Here is a 26,793-nt window from a genome sequence, read left to right on the forward strand (position 1 = left end):
TTCCGATTTACTTCTTATATCTATTTGAATTAGGCACTACCCGCAAAGTTCATTAGCACGCATATACTATATAGCCTACATACACATATGTCTGTTTCGAGTAATTGATATTCATATACAAATGCTTAAGAAACTAAAACAAAATAATTCTTTGCGACCCCATTCATATGAACTCATTTCGTTGTGGTATTGACTAATTGATATCTGATGATGACGTCATGCAGGTTGTAGAGTGCACGAAATTCACAAAAAATTGTAAAGTTTCACCCCCTATAACTTTGTTAATAATAATTGGATTTTCTTCAAACTTGACCAAATTGTGCATTATGTTCATTACACGCATGCCAAATTTTGTACTTCTGGGATGAACATAAGGGGGGTGCCGGGTAAATTTCTAAAATGTGGAAATACACTATTATTAACTTTATTGGTGCAGATATCGGAACCGGATATATTTTGAGGCCTAGATTTCGTAGAGATGCACCACTGTGATTTTTTTCAGATTTTTCGGTTGGATAGGTTCTGAGAACGAGACCTGTTACACTTTTTGGAAGTCATATTTTGAACCCTCACTCCTCTATGTTTCGCCCAATATCAAATATTGAACCAGTTTTGGAAAGTACTAATTGAGACCTTTCATTTGATACCCCACATGGCCACATTTTATGAAAAAAAATGTTGCACCCTCCTTTCACATGTATGGGGAGCCCCCCCCTTAAACTTAACACAAAATGGCGCCAGTCGCTGCATGTAAAGGGAACGGCAGGTCACATACTCCTACCAATTTTCGTGACAATCGGTTCAGCCGTTTTCGAATAAATCAGCTGTGACAGACAGACAGACAGACACTGTCCACGATTTCTCTCAGAAAGGAGGAGTCTGGAAACTCCCTGAAAACCACTCTAAGCCCGCAGAACATCGTCGGGAAATGTTGAAATCGGAGGGAAACTGGTGTGCGGTGAACACCGCCATCAAACGAATACAAGAGGAACTGGCAAGAGCGGAGCGCGCAAGGAGGACGCGAAGAACGGAAGGCGTGGTCGCGTAAAGCGCAATCCACCCCGCGAAGTAATGCTTTGCGGCGGTCCCGCGGGGAAGGAACAAGGAGAAAGTGGGGGTGGTTTTAGTGGGTGAGAATCCCACACGCTGCTGCAACCTGGCGCGGCAGTGTCTTTCTAAAATTTCCACCTCCATCCATAAAAAAAAAAAAAAAAAAAACAAACAGACAGACATCGAATCGATTCTAATAAGGTTTTGTTTCACACAAAACCTTAATAAAACGAGTTTCTAACGATCGTCCTCACTAAACTTGCCTACAGTAAGTTGAGGATACAGTACCTAAATCGTAGTGCATAATTTCAAAGTGCACGAACATTATCCATGTCTAAGGTGGTTACACAAACCACTCCATTTTCCTCAATGCAACTAAGCATTTAAATATGGATATTCCCCAAGTTCAATTGCTCAATAGTAAAAAAAAATAAAATGGATACCTACCCGTGAGTATTTGGATTGGAAACATGAGCAACTTCTAATGATGACGGTGGTTCATTGGTTATAGGAGATGGACTCTCAACACTACCATAATTGTTTCCTTGCTTCACTTGATCTAAAGATAGCGGTGTTTGCCATGTTGTATTCGCACCTTGAATGAACGGTTTCATTTTTTCAATATGTAATATCTGGACACAATTTCTTTTTCACACCATGCACACGTTATTGAATATAATTTTTATGTATATTTGTGAATTTATCGGATAAAAAATTCATAGCGTGCATTATACTATATATTACTACTGTCAGCAAGTATATATTATGATATATGAAAAATCATTACAATTTAATTTATACCTTGCCAATTGTGGATTAACTTTCCCGAGGCAAAACACTGAATCAAAATCAATGCCTTTTTTGCTTTCATTATTATCATTTTAAATTGATTTTCGTTAATAGATTCAAGTGCAAAAGAGATTTTGTAAGCAACGTTACAATTTCAGTGTGGAATAAAGTTAAAGAAAAAGTTCCCTCAGACACGCTAAGATCTACAAGACATTCACACGATTTGCAAAATAGGTCAAATGTGAAATTTGGAAATTGAAGCTCTAATACACAAAGAAAACGAAGATTGAGATAAACTATAATAAGATGTAATTTCGAGAAAGGTAAATAAAAAATGAAGCTAACTAAAATCTTACTATTCATGTGTAAATCATCACCCAAACTAGCCGAGTCAGGTAAGACACTTTCAGCATCACCACCACTTGATTCCTTACCAGGTGTTTGGGACGGCATCACCAAAGTTACCTCGACTTGTGGTATAACACAACCGAATATAATTGATTTATTCACGTCTTGCTGAATAGGGTATGGGAGTAATTTAATATTATAGTATTAATCAAGTAAAAATAAAATTACCTTCTGCAAGATCCTTTGTGAATCCAATGATAAAAATGTAGTTAATTCAGTCATTTCTTCAGCCAACCGTAGTAGAAACAAGAATTGATAATGGTCAATTTGAACGCTAACCAAATTCGACACATGGGCAATCGCATGCAAGTCTGCCACGTTTTCATCTTCTTTTGCCACTGTTTTATGGTGATAGTCTAGAGAAATTTGAGGCGAGTATTCAGGACGTACAACACCAGCGAGCGTAGCGTTAGGAACATCTCCTAAATCAGCAAAAGGGTTTGTAGATTGGTTTCTTACCTGTCAGGAGAGAAAATAAAGTATTAAGCCTATTCATATGGACTCAGTCCTTACAGTTTCTGGTTTGCCATGAATCCAAAGTGTTATAGGCACGGCATCGACAAATGGGATGGTCTTGCCCTGTCCTAATGATTTCGCACCCAAAAACTCAATCCACACAGGATCTAATTTCATGCACCACACGTCCCTCGGTTCCGCCCACATAGCATATCGTGAAAAACTGCTTATTGTAAGATCATCTTGTGACATTGGCGTAACATCGCTCGCTGCAAAAGTGTGATATATGTACCGGCAGTAGAATATCATTTGATAACATAATATTTTGAATGCTTGTAAAATAGGTGGAGAAAAAACAATAAAATACGCTGTATTTTCAGCAGAGAACCCACCTGCGACATGTGAAAGAATTCGATCAGTCACAATACACATATCACCACATGCACTCGGAAAGCCCGAACCAAACACTAAACTTCCTTCTTGCAAAGACTGCAATGCCTGCGCCAAATCAGCTCTTGAAGAGCCCATTTCACGAATATTCGTCGTCGTAAAACGAGAAATTTGAATTTGCATTGTCCTCGGCCTATCGCGTTGATTTGAAACGTCCACAGAACTTTCGATAATAATTCGCGGCATAATAGCTTCCACCTTAACATCCATATACAGCAGACTCGGTTCTTCCGAAACTGATGACGACGAAGCTAATGATGATGATTTTGATGGAACAGCTGAATTTGTTTTCGTTACAACGCTTGTACGGAGAAGACTTTCATGTAAGTTCAAAGCAAAGGAGTTGAACCATATAACGCTGCTAAGATCGAAATTTATTTGCACTGGATTCGCATAAACGAATACTTTGGACGGAGGTACTGTAATATAAGAAGAATATTTAGAGAGAATTCGACCTTCCCATGTAAACTTACGAGGAAAAATAAAATCTCCTGGGTAATAAAAATAAGTGAATTCTGCATGAATAATCGGCATTTCGGGAGGAAATGAATATCGATCTTTGTCGCCTGTAACAGAAGAGAAATGATAAACAGAAGATTTTTTTATTGGTGTTTCTTCCTTCCTACAGGAAAAATTGTTGTAAATAACAATTAATTTTATTTGACAAATAGTAAGGATCTTTCCCAATTTTCATGCACATCTCAAAAAATTAACTTTCTCCATGCTCCATTGAAATTAACATCATCTTGGAAGAAATTAAGACAAATATGTACTTTGGAAATATCACACTAGGTCATGTAACAACTACGGTTATGTATGTAATCATATTAACATATACAATAAAAATTAAAACATAACGCCAGCAAAACGAAAGAACTAACTGCAAGCACAGAACGTTATGATAGCTAAAAGCTGAACGGAGCCCATATTTAACTACCAAAGCAACATAAATCGATAGCGTACATTCGAAAGTTTGCTTTAAAAAGACATCTCCAGTTTAGTATAAGATCGATGTGATGCATCAAAAATTATCACAGTTTAAACTACAGACTCAACACCGTATGATAAAGACTTTAGACTTTGTTACTCAGAAGCAATACGCTCGTTTCTCGAAAGTGCATGGGTTAAACTGAAATATTATAATTGGAGTCGCCCCGAAAACTATTGGATACTTCTATGATTCCATCGAATTTCTCTCATTGACATTCGCTCCTTACTGTAAAGCTACATCTAGTGTGCCTGTCGTGCGTTTACTGATTGTGCGAGTAATTGAATTAAACTAACAAAATACTCAACAGTAGTTCAAAGCTTTATAAAACCCCTAAAGCGATCGAAAGCAACTGTATTATATCTTATTAGCAATACCTGATTTACTTTTCCTTTTCTGTTTTGCTATATTTTTTCCAAAACAAACAAAATATCATATAGTCATATAGCATGCCCTATACTAATCACCAACTCACCTGCTATAAATTCCTTTGGCATTTGCTTTTTCCCTGAGGTAGTCACTCTGTACAAAGTAAAATCTTCAATTCGCAAAACGGCGCAAGCACTCATCAATTTCGCCAAATTTGCTAGCACATTTTTATTGGCATTGGAAGCTGATGAAGAAACACCATTGGATGGAGTAGATGCGCCCGACTGCGATGCTTGACTTTGCAGCAATTGCGAAGGGGACAGAGGTTGCTGAGGAGAAAGAGGTGTTGTTCGTTCCAGTGGTGCGTGTGACGAAGGACGATTCGGTTGACATAAGTTAAGGACAGCTTCGCGGAATACATTTAACGATTGTTCCAACCAAAGCGCTGGAGGCACAGTCGCTTCTTTATATCTAAGAATATAATATTTTCATAGAATTGCAATTTATATCTAATTTTCATTTTCTCTTACTTCGCCCAATGTGTTCGATCAGACTTCGCCAAATGATATGGATAGTAATCCACTTGGAATCCTTGAACAGATATTTGCAATGCTCCACCATCAGCCAGTTCAGGGTAGCATGAACGCCCTTCTACGAATATTTCCAAGAATGCACAATATGCATGAACATCAACAGAACATAACATACCTCCTTCATCGTCACATAAATGTAGATCGATTCGCTGACTGAAAAAATGGTAGGATGTTTCGTGAACGTCAAATGTGTTGAACATTTTTTGTGATGAGGAGACAGCCGTTTGATGTGACTGCCGATGTTGTTGAGCTATTTGTGCCTGATATTCTGGAAGAGTCTGAAGAGAAAATTTAAAATCACTTTAACTGTGTTGAATGTCCGACTAGTCAGGAGTATAACTTCACCTCTAACTTTTTCTGAGCTTTCGTCTTCTGAGAGACATGAGTTGATGTTTTGATTAAGTCATAGAGAGAATCCACGAAGTGTAAAGCTGCCTTTAGTTGTGAATCCGTCAACACCCATAGCAGATCATCCAGAATTAATACTAGTCGTGACGCTAAAACACTGCAATCTAGAATATGACATTAGCATGGTGAACTAACTACAGTACTGTTGGCTTACCGGACAACTTTTTCCTTATCGTAATTCTACATCGGGCTTGATTGGTTAACAGTCTTAAAGGAGTTAGTGAAGTATCCTGTGTGGAACTTGCTTCAATACGAACAGTTTGCCAGGAAAGCTCTTTGAATATCAAAATTAATCCGCGTTGCGCATCTTTTAAACGAGTCATTCGTAAATCTCCGTTCATCCATTTTGGCGTTTTTGACTCAACACGAATACGAGACATCTAGAAAATTGAAATTCGATACTTCCTTCTCTAACAGAGTAATTTCGAAATCATTCACCTGAATCGAAGCTGTAAATGCAGGACTTTTAAATTTAACGTTCACCGTATTCACTACTACTGTGATTCCATCAATGACTTTATGTATGAAACTATATTTTCCTTGTGGCACACTTAGTCCTTGCAACCCAGCAACTCCAGGCGTTTCAACCCGTGCTCTTTCACATGTTTCTACTGTTATATTAACTTCGTCTAGAAGCTTTAAACATTTGTATTATTCACGGTAATTATGAACTCCAAAATAACTGTTCCTTGAATTTCAGTACTCACCAAAGTAATCGGAACACTTTTCAGCTTGGTCCAACTGATTCGGAACGAAACATGATTGCACCAAGCTGACGTTAATCGAAGCCATGACGGAAGTTCTAGTAATTCAGTCAGTACATTTTCATCTAATTGCAAATTGGACAGGTCGCCCTCTCCACGGAACGTACTTAGGTTTATTTTGTCGGGCGATAAGTTTTTTGTATAACTGGGGATGAAAAAAATTAAACCCTGAATCTATTTGCCGTAAGAATACAGAATTTATTGGATTTTCATTAGTATTTAGCATAGTTAGCATGAATCCCTTTTAAGCCGCAAATAATTTCAAAGTACCACCCCTGAATATACATATATATTCTCAAACTTAGATTTTATTTTGCGAAAAAATGTCGGCCTGCGTTAAACTCACGCTTGAAATTTTAATGTGATTGAATTCTGATATTCACACAATTTTGCAACTCACAACAGGTAAATAAGGTGACCTCAAATTGGGAGAACGTTAGTCTTTTGATATTTTCTTTATAAAGTTATTGTGCTTCGCAGATTTGCCGCAGCGGAAGATCGCGGCTTGTGTTAATGTAGTATCTTTTTGACACCATTGCAGCTTTATGATTTCTCCGTCCCTAACTAATAATAATAGTTGGCGCAACAATCCAATTGGATCAGGGCCTTGAGGTGTGTTAGAGCACTTCATTCAAGACCGCAACGGTACACTAGGAGGCAATGTGGTCAGCATTGCGCTCGCCCGAGATTATTACCCTGATTTGACTCAGGTACTCATTCACAGCTGAGTCGACTGGTATCCGACGTCAAATCACGATGCAAATTCCACTGCCACCAGTGAGATTTGAGCCGCGACCTTCCGTATGACAGCCTAGTGCTCTAACCACTGAGCTATCCGGACACTTAATTAGCACGAGGCTAAAATTTCGTTAAATACTTGCAGTTATGAGTCATAAATGTGAATTGATATCAATTTCAAAATATAGGATAGGATTTTGATAGAATAAATATCTTGGTTCGTAAGACATGAGATATTACCTACAGGTAACAGTGGGATCTAGCAGTGATGTCTGATCACAGGATAATCAGATTCGACATTGAGGGTAACTCCGAAATAAAAAGAATAATAAGGAATCCCAAGAGAACGGATTGGGAATCCTACACAACGCACTTGAGCAACAACATTGCCCACCTTCAAGGGGGCGGTGACATCAAGAGCGAACTGGAATTAGAAACGGTGGTGAAAAACCTCAACACAATCGTCATTGACGCATATGAGGCCAGCTGTCCGGCTAAGACAGTCAAGTCATCAAGGGATGTACCAGGTGGAACAAGAACCTAGCCAGAATGAAAACAGAAGCACGAAAACTCTTTAACCGGGCAAAGCAAACCGGGGACTGGGGGGAAGCGAAACGGAACAGCTTCAAGGAATTCTGTGAAGGGATTGAACAGATCACAGAAGCAACCAGGCTGTACAAGGCTATAGCCAAAGACGGGGGAATTTCCTCTGTCTGCTTGAAAAAGGAAGATGGGACATTTGCCGAGAATGAGGAGGACAGGGTACACCTGCTCCTCAGAACTCATTTCCCGGGGTCCTACCCCTCGGTGGCAGGCGACAACCGTCTGCCTGACACCCCAACAACGAATAAAAGGGGAAGGAAGGAGAGCTGGAAACTAGCAAAAGAGGTATGCTCAGAAGCTAGGCTAAGATGTGCAGTGGGAACTTTTAAACCAATGAAATCTCCCGGAGTAGATGGCATTTTCCTAGCAATTATCCAGAGAGGCCTAGGAATTATCTTAGAGTCTCTTCTGAGGGTGGTAAGGGGGAGCATAGCATTGGGTTACATACCAATGGCATGGAGACGGGCAAAAGTGGTCTTTATTCTAAAAGCGGGTAGAACGGATCATTTTCACCCTAAATCTTTCAGACCAATCTGCCTTACATCGTTCGTACTCAAAACGCTGGAGAAGGTCATAGACAATTATATTAGAACTAACGTTCTAAAGCGTAATCCCCTACATCACTGTCAACACGCTTATCGGGCAGTACGGCCAACTGAAACTGCTCTGTATCAGCTGACAGAGGTACTATGGGACGCCATAGAAACAAAAGAAATGGCACTGTAGCATTCGACAACACATCGCACACAGAGATACAGGATGCCCTGAGCCGCAAAGGAATGGGAAACACCCTGGCACCCTGGATGGGCAAAATGCTAGAAAGCAGACAAATAGAGGTACCGACAGGTACAAATTCTATTATCATGAACACAACTCAAGGCTGTCCACAGGGTGTAGTAGTACCATCGCCGCTGATGTGGAGTATGGTAGTGGATGAACTCCTGGACGTGTTAACAAATACTGGAATACAAGTCCAGGGATACGCGGACGACATTGTTTTAATCCGTAGGGGCAAATATCAAGATACCCTATGTGATAGCATCCAAACTGGATTAAGGGTTACTAGTGCCTGGTGCAGGAAGGTGGGACTGTGGATCAACCCAACCAAAACCACCATAGTACCATTCACTAGGAGGCGTAAGCTGGATCACCTGAGAGCCATAACATTACATGATATGGAGGTGAAACGAGAAACAGAGGTCAAATATTTGGGAATTACGCTAGACCAAAAATTACTCTGGAAGACACATGTCGGAAAGCCACGAGGGCTCTGATGACTTGCAGATCTATAGCAGGAAAAAAATGGGGTTGTAGCCCAAAGATATTACTTTGGATATATACTGCAATAGTAAGGCCAATGATTACCTATGGAGCGGTAATCTGGGCAGAAAGAACCCAACTCAGCACACAATCCAGGGAATTACATAAGCTCCAAAGGCTGGCTTGCATGTGTATCAGTGGGGCAATGAGGACATGCCCAACGGCATCCCTGGAGGTCCTTCTGGGATTAACCCCTCTCCATCTGCAGATACAGATGCAGGCAAGGAGATCAATATTCAGGATGGCCGGTAGTATGAGTGAGGCGGGGAGCTGCCTAAATCGAAGGAAGATTAATATTCTTTCTAGGCGGTATCCCGAATTACTGATACCAAGGGATAACATGACAACGAGGTTTCACTTCGATAAGAAGTTTGAAACACGTTCGAGTAACAAGGCAAACTGGGAGAGCGTGGCTGCGACATACAGCTTAAACCAGCAACTGATTACTTGGTACACTGACGGATCCCTCACAGCAGAAGGAGCGGGTGCCGGTGTCATTGGGCCAAGGAAAATGTACTTTGAGCCAATGGCCAGGTACACTAGCATATTCCAGGCGGAAATATACGCCATAGACAAATGTGCCTACTTTAATCTGCAAAGGAACTACAGGGGGTAGAACATAACTATTCTGACCTATAGCCAAGCAGCGATCAAGGCACTTAGGTCCAACCAGGTGAACTCTAAACTGGTATGGGAATGCCTTAAGAGACTGAATACACTCGGCTCGTCCAACAAGGTCTCAATACTTTGGGTTCCAGGCCATGCTGGGTTGGAAGGCAACGAGGAGGCGGAAGAATTAGCCAAGAAGGGAGCAGGGACGCCTTTACACGGGCCAGAACCCTTCTGTGGAATCGGAAACGGTTTCATAGCCATGAATCTAAGAAATGAAGAGAAACGGTTAAGGGAATTATATTGGGCGGGCCTACCAGTGATGAAGCAGTCCAGGGTGTTTATTGTGGGATACGAACCCATGCGCACAAAGGATTGCTTAAACCTCACCAAAAAGAACCTCCGAATCATAGTGGGAATTCTCACTGATCATTATCGGCTGAACTATCACCTAGGGAAGCTAGGGATATCTACGGACACTGCCTGCAGGTTTTGTGAGAAGGAGGACGAAACCTTTATACACGTCCTGGGACAGTGTCACAGTGTCACTTGTGCGAAGTAGGTCGAGACATCTGGGAGAACACTTAATACCAGATGCAAAGCTGAAAGATCTGGAAGTAGGGAACATACTAAAGTTCCTAACGGTTACAGGCCTGCTTGAGATACTATGATCAATAGGTACACTATAACCAGTAAAAGGGGCACAATAGTTCTTCAAGGACGCGGTGCGACTTTCCCTTAACAGAATAATAATAATAATAATACAGGCAACAGTGAGAGTGAAGTTATTAGTTTCTTCATTTACACGTCACATTTTAATGGTTTTGTGGTCACACCCGACATTTGATGAATCAAATACTTGTAAAATTTTTGTTTTTCGGTTTTTTTAAAAAAAAAATTTATAGTGGGCCTTTATTTTATCTTTTTAAAAGTAAATATCATTACTGTTAATTTAAAATGAAAATAAAAAACTCTCAGTTAAAAAACCGAAGTGGTCATTTTTTCAACCCGTCAAAACTTTGGAAACTTTTGTTTTAAAAGCAGTTTACAACTATAACAATGTGAAAAATGGAGTAATTTTTTGTAACATTTTGTTGAATAGGCTTTAGTCTTTCTTACTATTTCACATCTTCGCGGAATAGATTGAGCTAAGTTCATTATTACATCACGATTACGATTCAGTTCAGGACTCTGAGAAGACCAGGTTATTTTTGTAACTTGGTAGTCATTCTGAACAAACTTGGACGTTTGCTTAGGACCGCTTTTCTGTGAAAAGACCCAGTATTTTCCCATCTTGTTATGAGCATATAATAACATGTGCTTTCCCAAAACGTCACAATACATTGACGATCTCATAACTCCTTCAACTTGAGTTAACGGACCAACACCATTTTAAGAAAAGCACCTTATAATAAATGTTAGTGCCGAAAATTTCACGCAAAAGTGATATCAGCCCCAGATCATTACGCGTCTACCCCATGCTTCTTTATGGGTACTTTGGATAGTTGCAGACTCCACCTGGATGGCGAACATATCTAATCCCATAAGTACCAAAGAGATTAAGCTCGCTTTCGTTGCTCCACAAAACACGACTCCAATCAGCGACTGATCAATCTTTATGAGTTTCCGCAAGTATCTATCTTTCATATTTTTCTTCGAAATACAAGGTTTTTTTGATGGTCCTCGCTCCATTAGTCCATTTTTACTAAAAGTTATTATAATTAGGCCATATTAGTAAAAATCAACTGTTTCACAACCGCAAAAGAGGCTGAGCAGCTGGTGTCGATATTTAAACATTGTAAAATTCAGCAGCTTCTTTCGAACATGTGTACTATTTTTGTGCAAATTGTCTCGCGCAACGTTAACCAAGGATCTGCGCATTGATTTCGTTAAGTTAGTTATTCATCCACCTCCTTTTGAACGATCCACCGTACGGCTTTCCCTGCGTTTTTATGGACTCTCCATTAATAATAATAATAATCGTTGGCGCAACAATCCATATTGGATCAGGGCCTTGAAGTGTGTTAGAGCACTTCATTCAAGACCGTAATTCAGAATAGCCTGCAGGAGGCAATGTGGTCAGCATTGCGCTCTGATTTGACTCAGGAACTCATTCACAGCTGAGTCGACTGGTATCCGACGTCAAATCACGATGCAAATTCCACTGCCTCTCCATTGCGCAGATTTTGTGACACCAAAAACCACTCCGATTTCTCATAAAGTGTTACCATTCTCGATTGCACTTATCATAGGTTCCTTTATCTCATTTGAAATTATTTTAGTACGAGGCATCTTTTAAAAACTGTAATATCCAACTTAAAGAAAAAAGCTTATAAAGTTTTGACCGATTAAAATTTGTACGATTTTAATTTTTCTTGATTTTGTTTTATTTTTTAAAAATTTAAATTCACAGCAAAAACATATATGCGAAAAAATATGCAAAAAGCTTCAGTGCAAAAAAAAATTTTGAAATACATCAAAAAATAGAAATTTCAGAAGCATTTGATTCTCTTCACAGAGAAGTTTCCGTTTTGAACCTGCTGCAGATGATAAACTCATTCCATACTCAATAATATAACATTCTCTGATTTTGACGTTTTTTTACAACTTGGGTGGGTTATCATTTTACTTTATTGTCATGTGCATTGGCGGATTAAAAACCGTTTGCTGTTGAAATGACTCATGCATAAAGAGAAGCATCTTTCTTTATCAGAGCAAATAAGTTGACGGAACTGAAGCTTATCTCGCAGCAACCAATACGGGATGGGATGGAATGAGCCCTTCCCTTTCGCTTACATTTCTTGTTCCAACGATCGAGGAATTACATCAGTGAGGGCACCTAGATGGAAGCGACACTCATAGTTAACTTAGCATTTCTTCTTCGCTCCCATTTTCATACACGCTAATTACTTTTGACCTTATCTGATTTTCTCAAGCAATCTATGGGTAAAGCGTTATTCTGTAAATCCTGAAAATTCAGTCAAAGGAAAAGAAATTTACATAAAAATGCGAATTTTCATCTGTTGCATACATAGCACGTAGTACACGGGGAATCCCTAAAGCTATTTCCAATGCATAAAATGGTATTATTCGAGGAATGTTATGCCATTTAGGCGATAAGTTCTCAAGACATGGCGTTGAACAAAGAAATTTCTCAACTGCGATGCCAACCAAGAAAAACAAAGATGTTGTGCAGTCATACCCTTACAAACTGTATAATTTCTAGTTGGTCTATTCCTAATTTGACACTCAGCAGGGCGAAGATCCGACTTTATGGAAAAATCAATCGTATGTTCCCGAGTCACACAATATTTTCCAGAAAATGACGCCAATCCCATGACATACCGTGACAAATGCTTCAAGAGCTGATTCTTAATGATTGACACCATCGCTCCACTTGTTTGTACCGCGCGTTTTCAAAGTTTTTCCCGTCAATAGTTTCACTTATCCAAAACAGACACAATACCCACGACTGCACCAACTGACATTTTCACCCTGTCTAATGACAAACGCCATGACAGGTCAATAGAAAGCAACAAGAAACAAACACGACGACTCCAAACGAACCATACGGTGCACTCACGAAGATTTGACAATTAGCTCTGGACTTTGTCACTGTTAAATTACAGCTGCGTGACGTATGGGGTTTGCGAGCCTCGCGAAGCCCACGATGACAAGCGCAGCGAATGTCGTTCTTTTTGCCGTCTGAGCGTTTAATTGACAAAACGCAATTTTGAAGAGGTAATTACTTAGCAAATACTTTATGTAATTGGATACATTGTATGCAACGTTATTTAATGGAATATTCTCTTTGTTCCTCAGTTGATTTGACATTTCGTCGCAATGCGAAGGCGATCAAAAACTAACATAATGCTCGCTGTTAGACGCAAACCGCAAACACACTTGGCGAGTGTCGTGAACGTCAAACGGGTCAAACGGCCAAACGGCACTCAGCGAACTTGTGATGCAGTTCATTGAACTACGAGTACGAGTCATGGAGAATGCTAGAGCAACATAGAAAATGGAACTTCCATGAAGTAGCTAAAGCCAAAAACAAAATATTTTAGATTAGATTTTATTTTCAAAAACAAGTGAAATTCATAAATATTAGTAGTCTCGTGAACGCGAGACTACTAATTGCCCACCGCGATTATCAGCTCATTTTTTCTGGCAGTGCTGAGTTGACATCTATCCAAAAACATAGAATCTAAATGTCATTTTGACTTATATCAGCGGCAGGTGTCCCCGGCTGTCAAGTTGCAATTATTCCCGGTTTGCATGCTATGCTGGCTTTTTTTGGCTCGCGTGAATGTAGAAAAGTTACAACCTCGTCTTTAACTGTTTATCTGTTTTGTTGCTTTCTATAGTGATATTGGAAATGGTGGAGTTAATGAATGGTATTTTGTCCCGAGTGATCGGAGAGAACTGCACGGAACGCTATCTAGTCGACTATGATTTTTTCGATGGTAATTGTCTGAGAGATTTTAGATTAAAACACATTGACCGCAGTTGCGTCAGAACTCGAATTTAAATAGAAAACATTTGGCACTTCTAGTGATACCACGTTAAGGATCTGGCGCACATCTACTCAGTGCCTCACTATGCTTTGTGGCATGGTGAACGCGTAATCCCATTTGCATTGATTAACTAATTGATTGGCACACGTAGGAAATGCGCTGAGATACCGGACAGCGGGTTCTCGAACCGGATAACTTTACACATATCAAATCAAAGATTCAAATTCGGTACAAGAACCTAAAAGTTGTGCACTTATTAGTTAACCCCTCTTGTGGCAGCAGTTTCGATACTCACCGCGTTAGGTTTTATCTGGTGATTACACGGGAAAATCTAATTTGCTCCGTAAAGTATATTATTAAGCGATGGCCACTTAGTTTCTAAAGAATTAATAAAATACACAAATGTGCATTCAAGGGTTCGTTGGAATTCCAATTGTGGGAATGGGTTGTTTTTGAGTCTTGGGGGAAATCAACATGATCCGATGCAGGAAATATAGTGCTTGGAAATGGTTCGATTATTGTCGGTTGGGCTACAAGCCAACAGTAAGAAGGCCCACTGCGAAACAAATGCGTGTGGGCGGACAGACGAACTTGTTTTTTTAATAAAAGACTGACTATCCATTTGTCCGAAAATTCATCAAATTTACATATTGCAAAAAGATTGCATTTGCAAATATCGTTTACGTATAAAATAAATAACATACATATTCTATATTCCTGATCATTCCCTTAAATATTCACGAAGAACTAAAGAAACTATTAAAAAGTTGGAAGATATATTCTTAACAGCATTAAAAAATAACTTTATTGATAAAAAGGTTCAAAGCATGCTTTCATGTTCCGCATTTTCTAGATTTTCCGAATACACAGGATCTTCGGAGATTCCGTTACCAACTTCTTTATATGTTATGTTTTGGACTGCTCGCGAAAACACATTCGTACAATTCGATTTTTGCAGGCTGACTGATGCCATGCTGAATTAACAGATAGTACCACAAGATTGTAGCCTTTATCTGAAATATGTTGCCGCAAAATTAGTCTCCAGCCTATTAGGCCAGTGAAACTTGGGTGATCATTGCGGATTAAGAATATTGCTGGGTGTGTCGTTACTTGGAACTGAGCCTTCATACTTGAACTGGTTATTGAAACACTCTGAGAGGCTTTCCGAGCCTCTTGTTAAATGAAACGCCGAAACTTAACACTATTCCCGTGAATTCATATCATTGGACGTTGCAAAAGAAACACGTTCTACAAGTTTTCTACAACTTTATTACAAGTGTTCGGATAGTTGAGCGGTTACAAGCGAAAGTCGCGTTTTAAATCCGAATACTGGCAAAGGATTTGTATCCCGACTGGATGTCAAATGCCGGTGGACGCAACTGTAAGTACCTAACTGAAACCAGAGTAATAATCACGAGAACGCGCAATACTGATCACATTGTTTCCTACAGTGTATCGTAGTCATATCGTGTTTCGTCGACAATCCTGGATGAAGTGCAAATTGGTTTGTCGCGCCAACAATTATTATTTCCGAGTTGTCAGAATCTCACAATCGAATATCACACTAAGTGCCAAGCATTTGAGTTCGCACGATGCTACCTACTTAAAAATAAATACGTGGAATCTATAAGAGACCTGTTTTGCAGGTCGACCAGCAATCCATACTGACACAAGAAGTCTGCACCTAGTATGGGGAAGCGAAAATGTCCTACGCAAGCCAAGAGTCACGTCCACTTGCCTATACCCGTAGGTGTTGATACGGGAGGTATTTGCCGCTGCTAATTTCAGAGGTTGTGGAAATAGTCGATGGTGCTGGGGTACGGGAAGAGCCGAAATTTCCGCTCCAGTACCCTCCAGGAGCCGACGCAGCCGAAGCGACTTCATCAATTCATCGTCGATCATACTTCCACCCAATTGCTTCATTTCGCGCAGCAATTGGCTGGGAGTTCGATCTCCCAACGTTAGGCCAGCCAGCAAGTGATCTAGTTTTGCCGACTCACTTACTAACAGGCGCCTGATCAATTCGATCTTCAGCAGCGAGTACGAAGCCGATTTCACTACGTCGGACACCAGTAGACTGGACTCATCGTCCAGGCCGATCACCGTTCACGCCCTAAAACAGCGGCGCATTCGCTTCACGGACTGATGGGGAACACAGTTCCGGATCCGGTCGCTGAAACCCCTCGGTTTCATCTGGGGGCGGAGTGATGTGGCGCGGCAGGATTCGCGGCATTCGAAATTTATTTCGAATGTTGCGAATGCGAGCGGTCAGATGACGCCACCGGCGCTCTTCACTCAGTTTACAGCTCGCCACAGGAGTGGAGAGCAGAGTGCCATGAGTTGACGGCAGAATGTCTGAAAATAATAATTTCTGGACTTCTGCCGTCAAGTTTGGAACACCGACCCGAAGTTTTTCCAATATAATATAAATTAAAACCCCATATTTTTTTGTGAATTCTTCTCTGAGAATTGACCACTTAAAGTTGTAAAAATTTTAATTAAGAAAAATATAACTGATCATAATAAATTATGTTTTAATATAATAATCAAATAACAATAGAACCACTGTATTATCGTCGAATATAATAATAATAATAATCGTTGGCGCAACAATCCATATTGATCAGGGCCTTGAAGTGTGTTAGAGCACTTCATTCAAGACCGTAACGGTACACTAGGAGGCAATGTGGTCAGCATTGCGCTCGCCCGAGATTATTACCCTGATTTGACTCAGGTACTCATTCACAGCTGAGTCGACTGGTATCCGAGGTCAGATCACGATACAAATTCCACTGCCACCAGTGAGATTTGAACCGCGACCTTCCGTATGACAGCCTAGTGCTCTAACCACTGAGCTATCCGGACATCGTCGTCCGTTTATCGTCGAATATTTCTCTTAATAACTAAGTAGGTAAGTGTTGGCAAACTAGAAACAAGATTATTGATCGTTAGACACTCTTCAAAGCTGTTAAACGACAGTCGTCGTAAATATGCTGAACTATGATCACAGTTAGTCTTTTGTGGACCCCGACATATAGATTGCCGCATTATCATGCATAAAAATTGGCTTAGTAGATCAAATATGGTATCAAATCATTACGCACAATTCCTTGGCTTCCATGAGGCGCAGAAATTTGGTCTTTCTCATATTCTTTTAACGCACTTTTCCCATTGTTTTACAAAAGTCTACTAATGTGTATTATAATCATAATCACTAAAATCACATATACTGCCAAAAACAACTAGAATTTATTTATGAAAGGTCCAAAAAATGGACAATTTGAAATAAAAGAATGCTGTAGGTGTTACCACTAACGGATTAACAAAAAACGGGGTGAACGCGTTATCAAAACAAATACAGAAAACATTTCAAAGTCGAATGCAAAAAAGTGAATTCCTGCATGGATCCGATAATATTATGGGAATTACAACCAACCTCTCGAAATGCCAAATTTCTTTGATTTCCCGAGCCAGTAGTACATAGTTCACCTTCTTCTCCACGTATTTCGGTTCGATGTTGTTATCATGGGAGATAACATCAAAAATATACTCGACTTCCATTCATTGATACCCGCTTGGTCTGACTTCACTCCACTCAGAGGATTTAACAAACGATTCTTCAAAAGTGAAGTCAAACCACAAACAGTCGTATGCAATTGACTCGCCTGCTCTTTGCTATAAAAATAAGCGCGTAGCGATCCGACTTGGTGTTGACATTGTGCCGCGACGTCAAACACGTCCCTGTATTCGATGTCACGACGGAGGTTCATCCGCTTCAATGCAGAATTTGGATGACTCATTCGGAATTTGGACATAGTAGTTCGTGTCCGCCTCCGGAAGTTTTCCAGATCAGTCTTCGTCCACAGGAAGATTCCGAATGTATATGCAAATGAAGGGATAGTGAATACATTCGTTCGTTTATTTTATTCTTCCCCGAGATAATTATTAAATAATTCATTATAGAAAATTAAATTATAACTGACGCGTAATGTTTTTTTTTTTTTTTGAAACTGGACTGACTCTGAGCGCGCACCTCAGACATAAAATTTGTGTCCCTGCTACTTGTCACTACGACTTTGACGTCACACATTTTCTATACAATTCAAACAAAAGTTTTTATAAAATACATTGTTGTGTTTTGTCGAATTTGAGCGTCAGTCTCTCAACCTCGTTATTTCGGGTTCGAAATTCGGTCGTTATAGACATTTTTGTCTCTCTTGTTACTGTAAGCTTATCATTTGTATAGCAATAAGTATGATGGTACTGAAACTGATTCGCAGCCTCATTGAAAATAAAATGAAAAACAACAACGAAAAGTGAAGGGTGTGCACAATCCACAAAGGAGTGAACACAACGTATAGAAAGTAGGCAGGCACAAACTCTAGGCAGAACGTTCTTGTATCATAAGATGGCGAATGTCTGCGTACGGATCTAAAAAAATACATTTTACAACGATTAAATTGTTGTTTAGGGAACCGTAATCGATTTTCCTCGCTTCTTGAATTTGGATCACTTGGGTACTAATTTCGAAAAGAGATGCCCACGGAACAGAAAAAGTGAGAGCAAATTGGACTTTTTTTAATCCGGTCCGAAATCAACTTAAATCCTTTCACAAAAATTTCTAGCTCCAACCAAACTTATGTCTGAAGTATGGAATGATTTACGTTCAACATAATTCACACTCACATCGTATTTTGCATATATATATAAAGGAGCGTTTAACACCTGGGAAGCGCTTCAGTCACGCTACTCCTAGGGCAGGGATGAGGTAACATCTGATGAGTCACCTCTGCTCTGGTACGGCATTCTTCTATTATCAAGAATTATTTTTCTTATCACCCAAGGCTCCAAATTGATGAAACGTTTGTCCCAAAGAATAATATAATCGGGATCGTATTACCGAAAAAAAGAGTTTGACAGTTCTTGGATTATATCACCATTGTAAGGAAGACAAGACTGGCATATTTTCAAAAGTTAATTCAATGAGGAATTGGGAATTATGGCTATACATTTGCAAGTATGTTGATTCATCAAAATCCAAGGCGTCGAACAAATGTTTGGCCCAAGTACTGTTCATTCTTGCTTGCCAATCCCATTAGCGCATTCCATTTAGCACTCACTACGCCTCCATTGCCGTTTCATTTGGCGACCGCGGCTAGCTGCAGGTTTCGCGACGTCATTGTTTTCGACCGCACTTAGCCCGTTAATTCTAGAACTTTAGTAGAATCAGAAAGATTTTAGTCACGCCTATCATAATGTGTGTGTACGGATAGTTGAGTGGTTAGAGCACAGGCTTGACGTACGGAAGCCGCGGTTCAAATCTCACTAGTGGCAGTGGGATTTGTATCGTGATCTGACCTCGGATACCAGTCGACTCAGCAGTGAATCTCGGCCGAGCGCAATGCTAACCACATTGTCTCCTACAGGGCACTGTATTCCTGGAGGGTACCATTACGATCTTGAATGAAGGCCTCTAACATACTTCAAAGCCCTGATCCAATATGGATTGTTGCACCACGATTTATTATCATTATAATTACAAATTGTTTTAAGGAACACAGATGACTAAGATTTCTTCCATGGCATACACATCAGACGCTGCTTCTCATCTGGGAGCAGCAAAGATGAGACAGCTCTGATGACTTGTCTCTTCTCTGGACGAAACCGTAGTCATTTGTGTTTTTTTAACTTTGGGTGTTAGCTCAAAAAGGGCTTATAGGCCAAGAAAGCGATAGTAAGTTTGTCTCCAATTGACTCGGGCTCCCCCGATTCCAAACAAAAATTTTATTAAAGGCTCCGAGAAATTTGGGTGGGATGAGAACGACTACTTGTCGAAATAAATTTTCGAATGCTGCCAATCCTGCTGCGCGACACATATACGTGAAAGTTTGGAAATATGTAAATAAATATTTTGGTTTTTTGGCTATGTACGAAAAAAGCGTCCATAGAAAGTTCCTGACACCTGTAGTTATTCTGTATTCGTTAGTGCGGTTTCGTGAAACTTACACTCGTGCAAAGTTATAGGAATTTCCATGAGAGTTTAATAGATGTTTTGTGCGTTTTATGTTACTTGTTCGATAATGTAGGGATTCATATAGCCATGAATAATGATAATTTGTGTAATTTGTGACCATAATCCAATTATGTTATGCTTTATGTTTGATTATATTTTAATATGTAATTTTTTAATACTTTTTTTTGAACATTATGGCTAAGTATTCCATACATTTTGACTTTATCCCTATTATTTATTGGAAATGCTGGCGGCTAATATCCTTTAGCTATCTGCACGACTTTCTGAAAAGCATGCATTCTTGTTCTACTGTTTTGCATAATATAGCTCTAGTTGGACACACTCTTTTCAAAAGATATTCAATGGAGTTGAAGTCAAAACTTTGAGATGATCATGTTGTGTTTGTAGCTTGGTTATCAATCAGCCATTTCTAGACGAATTTTGATGTGGATTTAGGATCGTTAAGCTGTTCGAAAATTTAGTCTTCTTTTTCTTCAGCCTTTGTCCCGTTCACAAGCGGGGTCGGCTCGTCGTGATCGGCTTCGCCATTTGGCTCTATCGAATGCCTGATCTGGGTGCAATCTCGAGGCTTTCAAATCCCCATCCAGTATTTGCCATTTTATCATAAGTACACGGTATGTTACCGTGCTTTTGCTTCTCCGTGCTTCTCCAATATGTCACTATATATTGTCGTTCTCATAATACCTTCAACTTGGATCAATTGGTCGACACCATTCCGAGAAAATCACCTTATAACAAAACATGTTTGCTTTGAAAATTCTCCAAAAAAGTAATATTAATCCCAAACCATTACACTTCGACCCCCATACTTCACCATTAATACTTGGAATCATTTCTGGCCCCAATTCCATAACGAACCTATCTAATTCCATCATTTCAAAATGGATTAAATTTGCTTCCGTCTCCTCACATAGCGCCACCCTAATCAACCTCTAATCAATTTCTATAATTTTCTCTAAATTTTAAATTTTTTAATGGCTTTCGTCCTATTAATCCATTTTTACTAAAAGTTATTAAAAGTAGACAATATTAGTAAAAATCCATAGTTGCATTACCACGAAAGGCGCTGAGCAGTTGATGTCGATATTTGAACTGAATAGAGCAGCTTCTTTTCGGGCATCAGTATTTGCGACGATTTTCTCGCACAAGGATGGATTGAGTTGGATTATTGTCAACCTCCTTTTAAAAGTTTTGCTGTATTTCTCTTCATCCATCTTTGAGGTTTTGTTTAAAAATAAATAAATTTAAAATAGGTTTACTTTCTGCCTGTCAAATGCAATTTCTCAGACACGGTTACTCCTATTGATATGAAATTTGGTTGAAAGGTGAAAATGGTGAATCTCCTCGCATGCAGTGAGTAACATCGTCTGCGGTAGGTTTAAGGGGGTATCCATACATACGAAAGAAGGTGAATATGTTTGCTCATGTTAGGTATTAAATGAAAGGACCCGATTAATACTTTCCTGTTTTATATGTGGTCTCCCTTTTAACATTTGATGCACAACGAGAGAGTGCGGAGACTAGAAAGTGTTAATTTTTTCACGGACTTGTGCCCCGAAATTGCTTAACCGAAAAATTTGAAAAAAATCACGAAGCTGTTTCTAGGCTTCAAAATACAATGCACACCGATATTTGTTTAAATGAAGTTAATAAGAGTATATTAATATATTTTTAGAAATTGGCTGAAAACCCTCGAAATCACAACATTACTGAGAAAGCTATATTATGGTCAAAATTGTCTATATGTACAAATTGACCGCAATCTCATACTGAATATCAGTACCACACTAACGTGAATAGTCTGGCACAGTAACTACATAGATATTAGGAGCTAGTTGCAAATGGGGCGAATATACACTCAATATATATATCCATAGAATACGCAAAACCTTTCACACCTGAAGCACCGAGCATCTAGTTTTCGACTTATTTATGAGCTTTCCACATTGCATATTTTGTGACACCAAAAACCACTACGACTTCTTCAAAAATACTACCGTTTTTGATGGTACTTACCATTACTTCTTTTGCATCTTATTGGAATCTGGACGTTTAGGGTAGGCTTTGTGTTCATCTTCTGAACGTTCTCCCATTCGTACATACCTCCAATTCAAAATATTCCTTGATATATGTATTTCCAAACTCCGCCCTTTATAATGATGATGACATCATACACGTCTTAGAGTGTGATAAATTCAGGTAAAATATACAATTTTGTATGCAGTGTGTTGATTGTATTTAATACAGATACGGACACTAGACTGGATTCAGCTCTAGGTAATTGCATTTTTCCTTAATCAGACTAATAAAAATCCCCTTTCGTAGGATATATTACTCAGTTTAGAATGGTTTTGTAATTAGGGTTAATTAGAATAGCAGTACAAACAAAATTATAGAAAAACTAACTATGGGCAGATGTATATCACTTGAACTGTTCCCAAAATATCACTATATGTGAACTAAACTACAAATTCGTTAAATCGCTGGAAACACCGCACGCATACATTTAGTTAGGTAAAAACTGTTTAAATATAAGAAGTTTTCAAAGTATTGATCACTACTTTAACTATCTATATTCATTAAGTCAACATAATTCTAAAAATATTTGTTAATCGAACCCAATTAAATTAAAGACATAGCAGCTTTACAGTAAAATATTTCACGTCATTGCTTGTAAGAATCTAATTTTGCGTCAAGTAAAACTATCGTCGGAGTCGTTTTTTGGGAAAAGGCAAAATCATTCATAATATTCTTCGTCAACATTCATTCTTTTATTTTGTCGCTGGTTTTACTTCTCTTATGAAATGACAAGATTCCTTCACTATTATCCATTGGAATGGCATAGCTACCCTCAGCGGCTGTTTCCTGATCCGTTATCTGCATTGACAAATCCTCTCAGTAATTGTTTTGGAATTGCGTTAGCAATAAATCGCAAAAACAATTGTGCGCGCCATCATTTACGGTTTCGTTAAATGCACTTCAGCTCCTCCAGGAATTTCCGCTGATGCGTGCACCCCATGGTCGCAGCGCTGCAATCCTGCAAGAGGTGGCGGACGCAACACGCAAGCAAAGGTCAGTGACCATCAGACTCCTTTTGAGGCCGATGTCAGCGCCTCTCACCTTACGCGTATCCAGGAGACAAAGATCTTAATGGTCGTGCGGTGTCGGTTAGTTGAAACCCAACTGATCTTATGGCAGGCTCTGTGCTCGAACAATGCTCCACTAATGACAAAGTGGTGGAAGTTGCAGAAATCTACAAACATCCCAATATTATTGTTACGGTTACCAAGACCGGCTTTCATGAGCTCAAATGCACATTGCTATTAGTGTGTCAAGGGGAGAGGAGTTCTCTCCAGAGTATCTCACTTTACATAGATCCAGAATGTCCAGCTTGTATTTTTGATATACTCACTCCAATTGGAGAAAGCGAGCAATGTGGGAAACTTCGATACCTCAGTCGAGTTGTAGCACTTTAGCAGATTGCTAGTCCACAATTTTCTAGTCGCCTTTTAAGGCAAACGGGAAATACTTTGACTAACCAACGTTTAGTTTTTCAGAAATTCTGAAGGTCGACTAATTCGAGGCACTCGAGGAGTATCTCTTTTGTGTACAGATGCCATTGCTCATAGTTGAAAGAATGCTGGTACCTTTACAAAAAATTATTATATGAAATCCAGTGAGGATTTAGGAATGGGAATGGCAGGACCTCAGATAATCAACAATCACTCTGAAATCTACAAATCCTGTTGATAGTGCCTTTCAGTACAATTTCCAGATTAGAGCCAAGCAATGGACTGGTTCCAAAGCTATATGCTCGGTGAAACATATTCTCCGGATGGTGATGAAATACCTCGTCCCGATGGTTTGTAGCGGAATTGACGGTGAACTTGCCAGTGTCATCTAAAAATAAATACTATTCTTTGGCGACTTTGCGAAAACCTTTAAAGAGAGAGCAATGTCGATCATAATAAGTGAAGTATCAAAGTCCAGGTTACGTTCCGTTTCGCAACTATTGTCACCATACATACAGTTTTTTGCAACGCGCGAATATCAATGCGCCTGATTGATTATGACTAGCCTACTTTATTTATTTCTTTCTGATTTATATACAAAATTATTTCTTAGTTTAAATGCTTAACCGACAATTTAAAATTCTTTGCAAAAAGCTAAATTGCATATTCAACAAAAATTCTTGGTTGTGATTCGGTCGCCTTAACCGTGATGAACTCCCGTCAGCGTTTTGTTCCCTATATTATTGCAGGTACAGTTGATGTGGGTCGATTACCTGTTCGTACCTGGCTAGCACGTTTTGTGGTGCAAGGTGGAAGTCGCTGACTTGGGTAAGGGGGCATTGTACGGGTGTCGTGTATCTATCATGAACATTTTGCCGTGAAGCGAAAAATGTTTGATGATCTGTTTGGGCAATGGTTGTTGGATTTTGCTAGTACCCGGCAAGAATTGTTGCAATAGATTTTGATTGTTTACATTTTGTATTTCATTCAGTTTATCTCTTAATGTGGATTAATTCTTTTGATTTATACAGCGAAAACTGTTCGATGATTTGTTTCTCGAACAGCCTCAAAATTCATTGTACGCTTCTCTGCAGGACCGGGCCCGCCACGCCAGGCCACTGTTCTAGACGCCCCAGTATTTTTCCAGACATCTTCCGAAGACATAACCACGACAACACGACGACATTCAAGGTGTTTCCACGTTGGTCCGTCTTAGGACCAGAAAAACTCACAACGAATTTAGCACAGAGTAACCCCACCTAAACTCCGATAACACCTTGCTGGGACGTATGATGGGGAAAAAACAGTGGTGGGTAGCTCAATGACAATGGCGAGAGGTTTATGGCTTTTTGTAGCTTTCACCGCTTTCATTGACGGTGAGCTAGGGTGGAACTCCTGCAAATGATGAAGGTCGAGATTCCGAAAAAGTGACTTGTTTTGACTGCGTTAATTGGAGGGGTATTTGCGTGTTTCCTATTGTTGCGAAGAGAATAGCTAAAGTCATCCTGGAAATTTTCAAAAAAAACCTGAAAAGCTGATTGACGGGGAGGAGTCTGGTTCCCGCTTTGGATCCTCCTGCTATGACCACATGAACACTGATCATTTTGAAGCAACATTCACCTCATCTGCTCCTCATTGAGTTCGAGAAAACCTTCGGCATTGCGAACAAAGATTGTATTTGAAATACCTTACGCAAGGGAGCGTTCCGGGAATACTAGTAGCTATTATCAGAGCGTCATATGTTGGTTGCCAAATGCTATGTGTTGCTTCGAGATAAAATTTCGGATAACTCTCAAATGCAAATCGAATTCTAATAAGTTAGCATTCTGTCGCCGACAACAATCCTGCGCCGGTGTACGGGTCAGGTACTGATAGCCGTGTTGGTTAGGTGGAGGTGGCAGTAGATAGCTCACACTTTATGAAAGGGCAGCAACTCCATTGTTGACTATGCCATGAAGTGGAATCCAATATCCTAGCGTCATTAACGAGTAGGTCGCCTTAGAAACACATGACGCACAACAGTAGAGGAAGAGTGTAGGCTTCTTGGAGAGACCGAGAGAAGTGAAGTGCTTTTCGGCAAATTGGCAGCGATTTCGAGTAGACATAGTGCATGCGCATGCACCCATTTACGAAATATTGGCCACCATATATAAAAAGAAATCATTTGGTTATTTTTATTAAATTCACTTGCATTTTCTGTTCTAGAAGCAATTTAAGCAAATATTTTAATTTCAGGTGAATGTTTCAAAGTGATTCTGAGTAAAGGTCTTGGATTTGGAATTATTGGTGGATCTTTATTGGTAAAAGTGCCGCAAATAGTGAAAATTCTTTCAAATAAAAGCGCCGAAGGAATCAATTTATTCAGCGTTTTACTGGACCTTTTTGCAATAACATGCCATGTATCGTATAGTTTTGTTAACGGATTTCCTTTTACGGCATGGGGCGATGGTACATTTCTCGGAATGCAGACCGCAGCTATTGCAGCTTTAATCCTCTTCTATGGTGGATCTCTCCTCAAATCGATCCTCTTTGTATTACTTTACGTTGGAGCCTGTTTTGTACTAATGGGAGGATTGACTCCAATTGAATATTTATGGTCGATGCAGGCACTTAATATACCAGTTTTAGTGCTTGGAAAGGTAACTTTTTTTCTTTATAAAATTCTATGAAAATGAAAATCTGAAAAAAAATTTACAGTTATCGCAAGCGTGGACGAATTTTCAAAATAAAAGCACCGGCCAGCTATCGGCGGCAACCTGCTTTATGCTGTTTGCAGGTTCAGTGGCCAGAATATTCACATCCGTTCAAGAAACTGGTGACTTCATGATGGTATTAACGTACTCAGTGTCCACATTCGCAAATGGAGTTATCGTATCCCAAATGCTATACTACTGGAACAAACCAACCAAAGCAAAGCAAGGAAAGAACAAACAAAATAAAACGTCCACTAAACAGTCAAAGAGTAAAAGCAAAAAGGCTGATTAGTTTTTAAGAATATATACATTTGAGTCAAATAATTGTATAAGGAGAAAACTTTCAATTTTTATGACTTGGAATAAAGACAAAATGTGAACGGTCCCGAATTGGTTTTGCCAATCGTGTCACTGAACATTTCACACCTATAGAATATCATTAAACTCCTTGAGCTTTGTTCTGAAAGATCGTTTTACACAATTTCGCATTAA

At 39.5% G+C, this 26,793-nt stretch overlaps 2 protein-coding genes across 2 annotated transcripts in view; one reads left to right on the plus strand and one right to left on the minus strand.

Moving 5' to 3' along the window:
• LOC119646554 (UHRF1-binding protein 1-like) overlaps nt 1-13,316 on the minus strand; it is a 35,131-nt gene extending 21,815 nt beyond the window's left edge. Inside the window, 14 exon segments of the mRNA XM_038047032.1 lie at nt 1,498-1,645; nt 2,196-2,355; nt 2,416-2,972; nt 3,096-3,572; nt 3,627-3,719; nt 4,519-4,545; nt 4,617-4,981; nt 5,041-5,161; nt 5,219-5,381; nt 5,449-5,615; nt 5,666-5,891; nt 5,950-6,147; nt 6,219-6,420; nt 12,891-13,316. Of these exon segments, the coding sequence (XP_037902960.1) occupies nt 1,498-1,645; nt 2,196-2,355; nt 2,416-2,972; nt 3,096-3,572; nt 3,627-3,719; nt 4,519-4,545; nt 4,617-4,981; nt 5,041-5,161; nt 5,219-5,381; nt 5,449-5,615; nt 5,666-5,891; nt 5,950-6,147; nt 6,219-6,420; nt 12,891-12,934 (2,948 nt within the window). The 5' untranslated portion in view covers nt 12,935-13,316.
• A 362-nt stretch (nt 13,317-13,678) lies between these two features.
• Nucleotides 13,679-26,793, plus strand: LOC119646556 (mannose-P-dolichol utilization defect 1 protein homolog). Its single transcript, XM_038047033.1, has 3 exons — nt 13,679-14,011; nt 25,844-26,247; nt 26,306-26,793. Exons 1-3 carry the CDS (start codon nt 13,924-13,926, stop codon nt 26,591-26,593), a joined length of 780 nt encoding a protein of 259 aa, XP_037902961.1. The 5' UTR covers nt 13,679-13,923; the 3' UTR covers nt 26,594-26,793.

Source organism: Hermetia illucens, chromosome 1 (assembly GCF_905115235.1).
Source record: "Hermetia illucens chromosome 1, iHerIll2.2.curated.20191125, whole genome shotgun sequence".
Classification (NCBI taxonomy): Eukaryota; Metazoa; Arthropoda; class Insecta; order Diptera; family Stratiomyidae; genus Hermetia; species Hermetia illucens.

What these genes read in the sequence shown, in the direction of transcription:
- LOC119646556 (XM_038047033.1), top strand. Translation starts at nt 13,924, where the DNA reads ATGGTGGAGTTAATGAATGGTATTTTGTCCCGAGTGATCGGAGAGAAC. An exon ending in CGACTATGATTTTTTCGATG is followed by an intron (nt 14,012 to 25,843) that starts GTAATTGTCTGA and finishes TTTTAATTTCAG; the next exon opens with GTGAATGTTTCAAAGTGATT. An exon ending in CAGTTTTAGTGCTTGGAAAG is followed by an intron (nt 26,248 to 26,305) that starts GTAACTTTTTTT and finishes AAAAATTTACAG; the next exon opens with TTATCGCAAGCGTGGACGAA.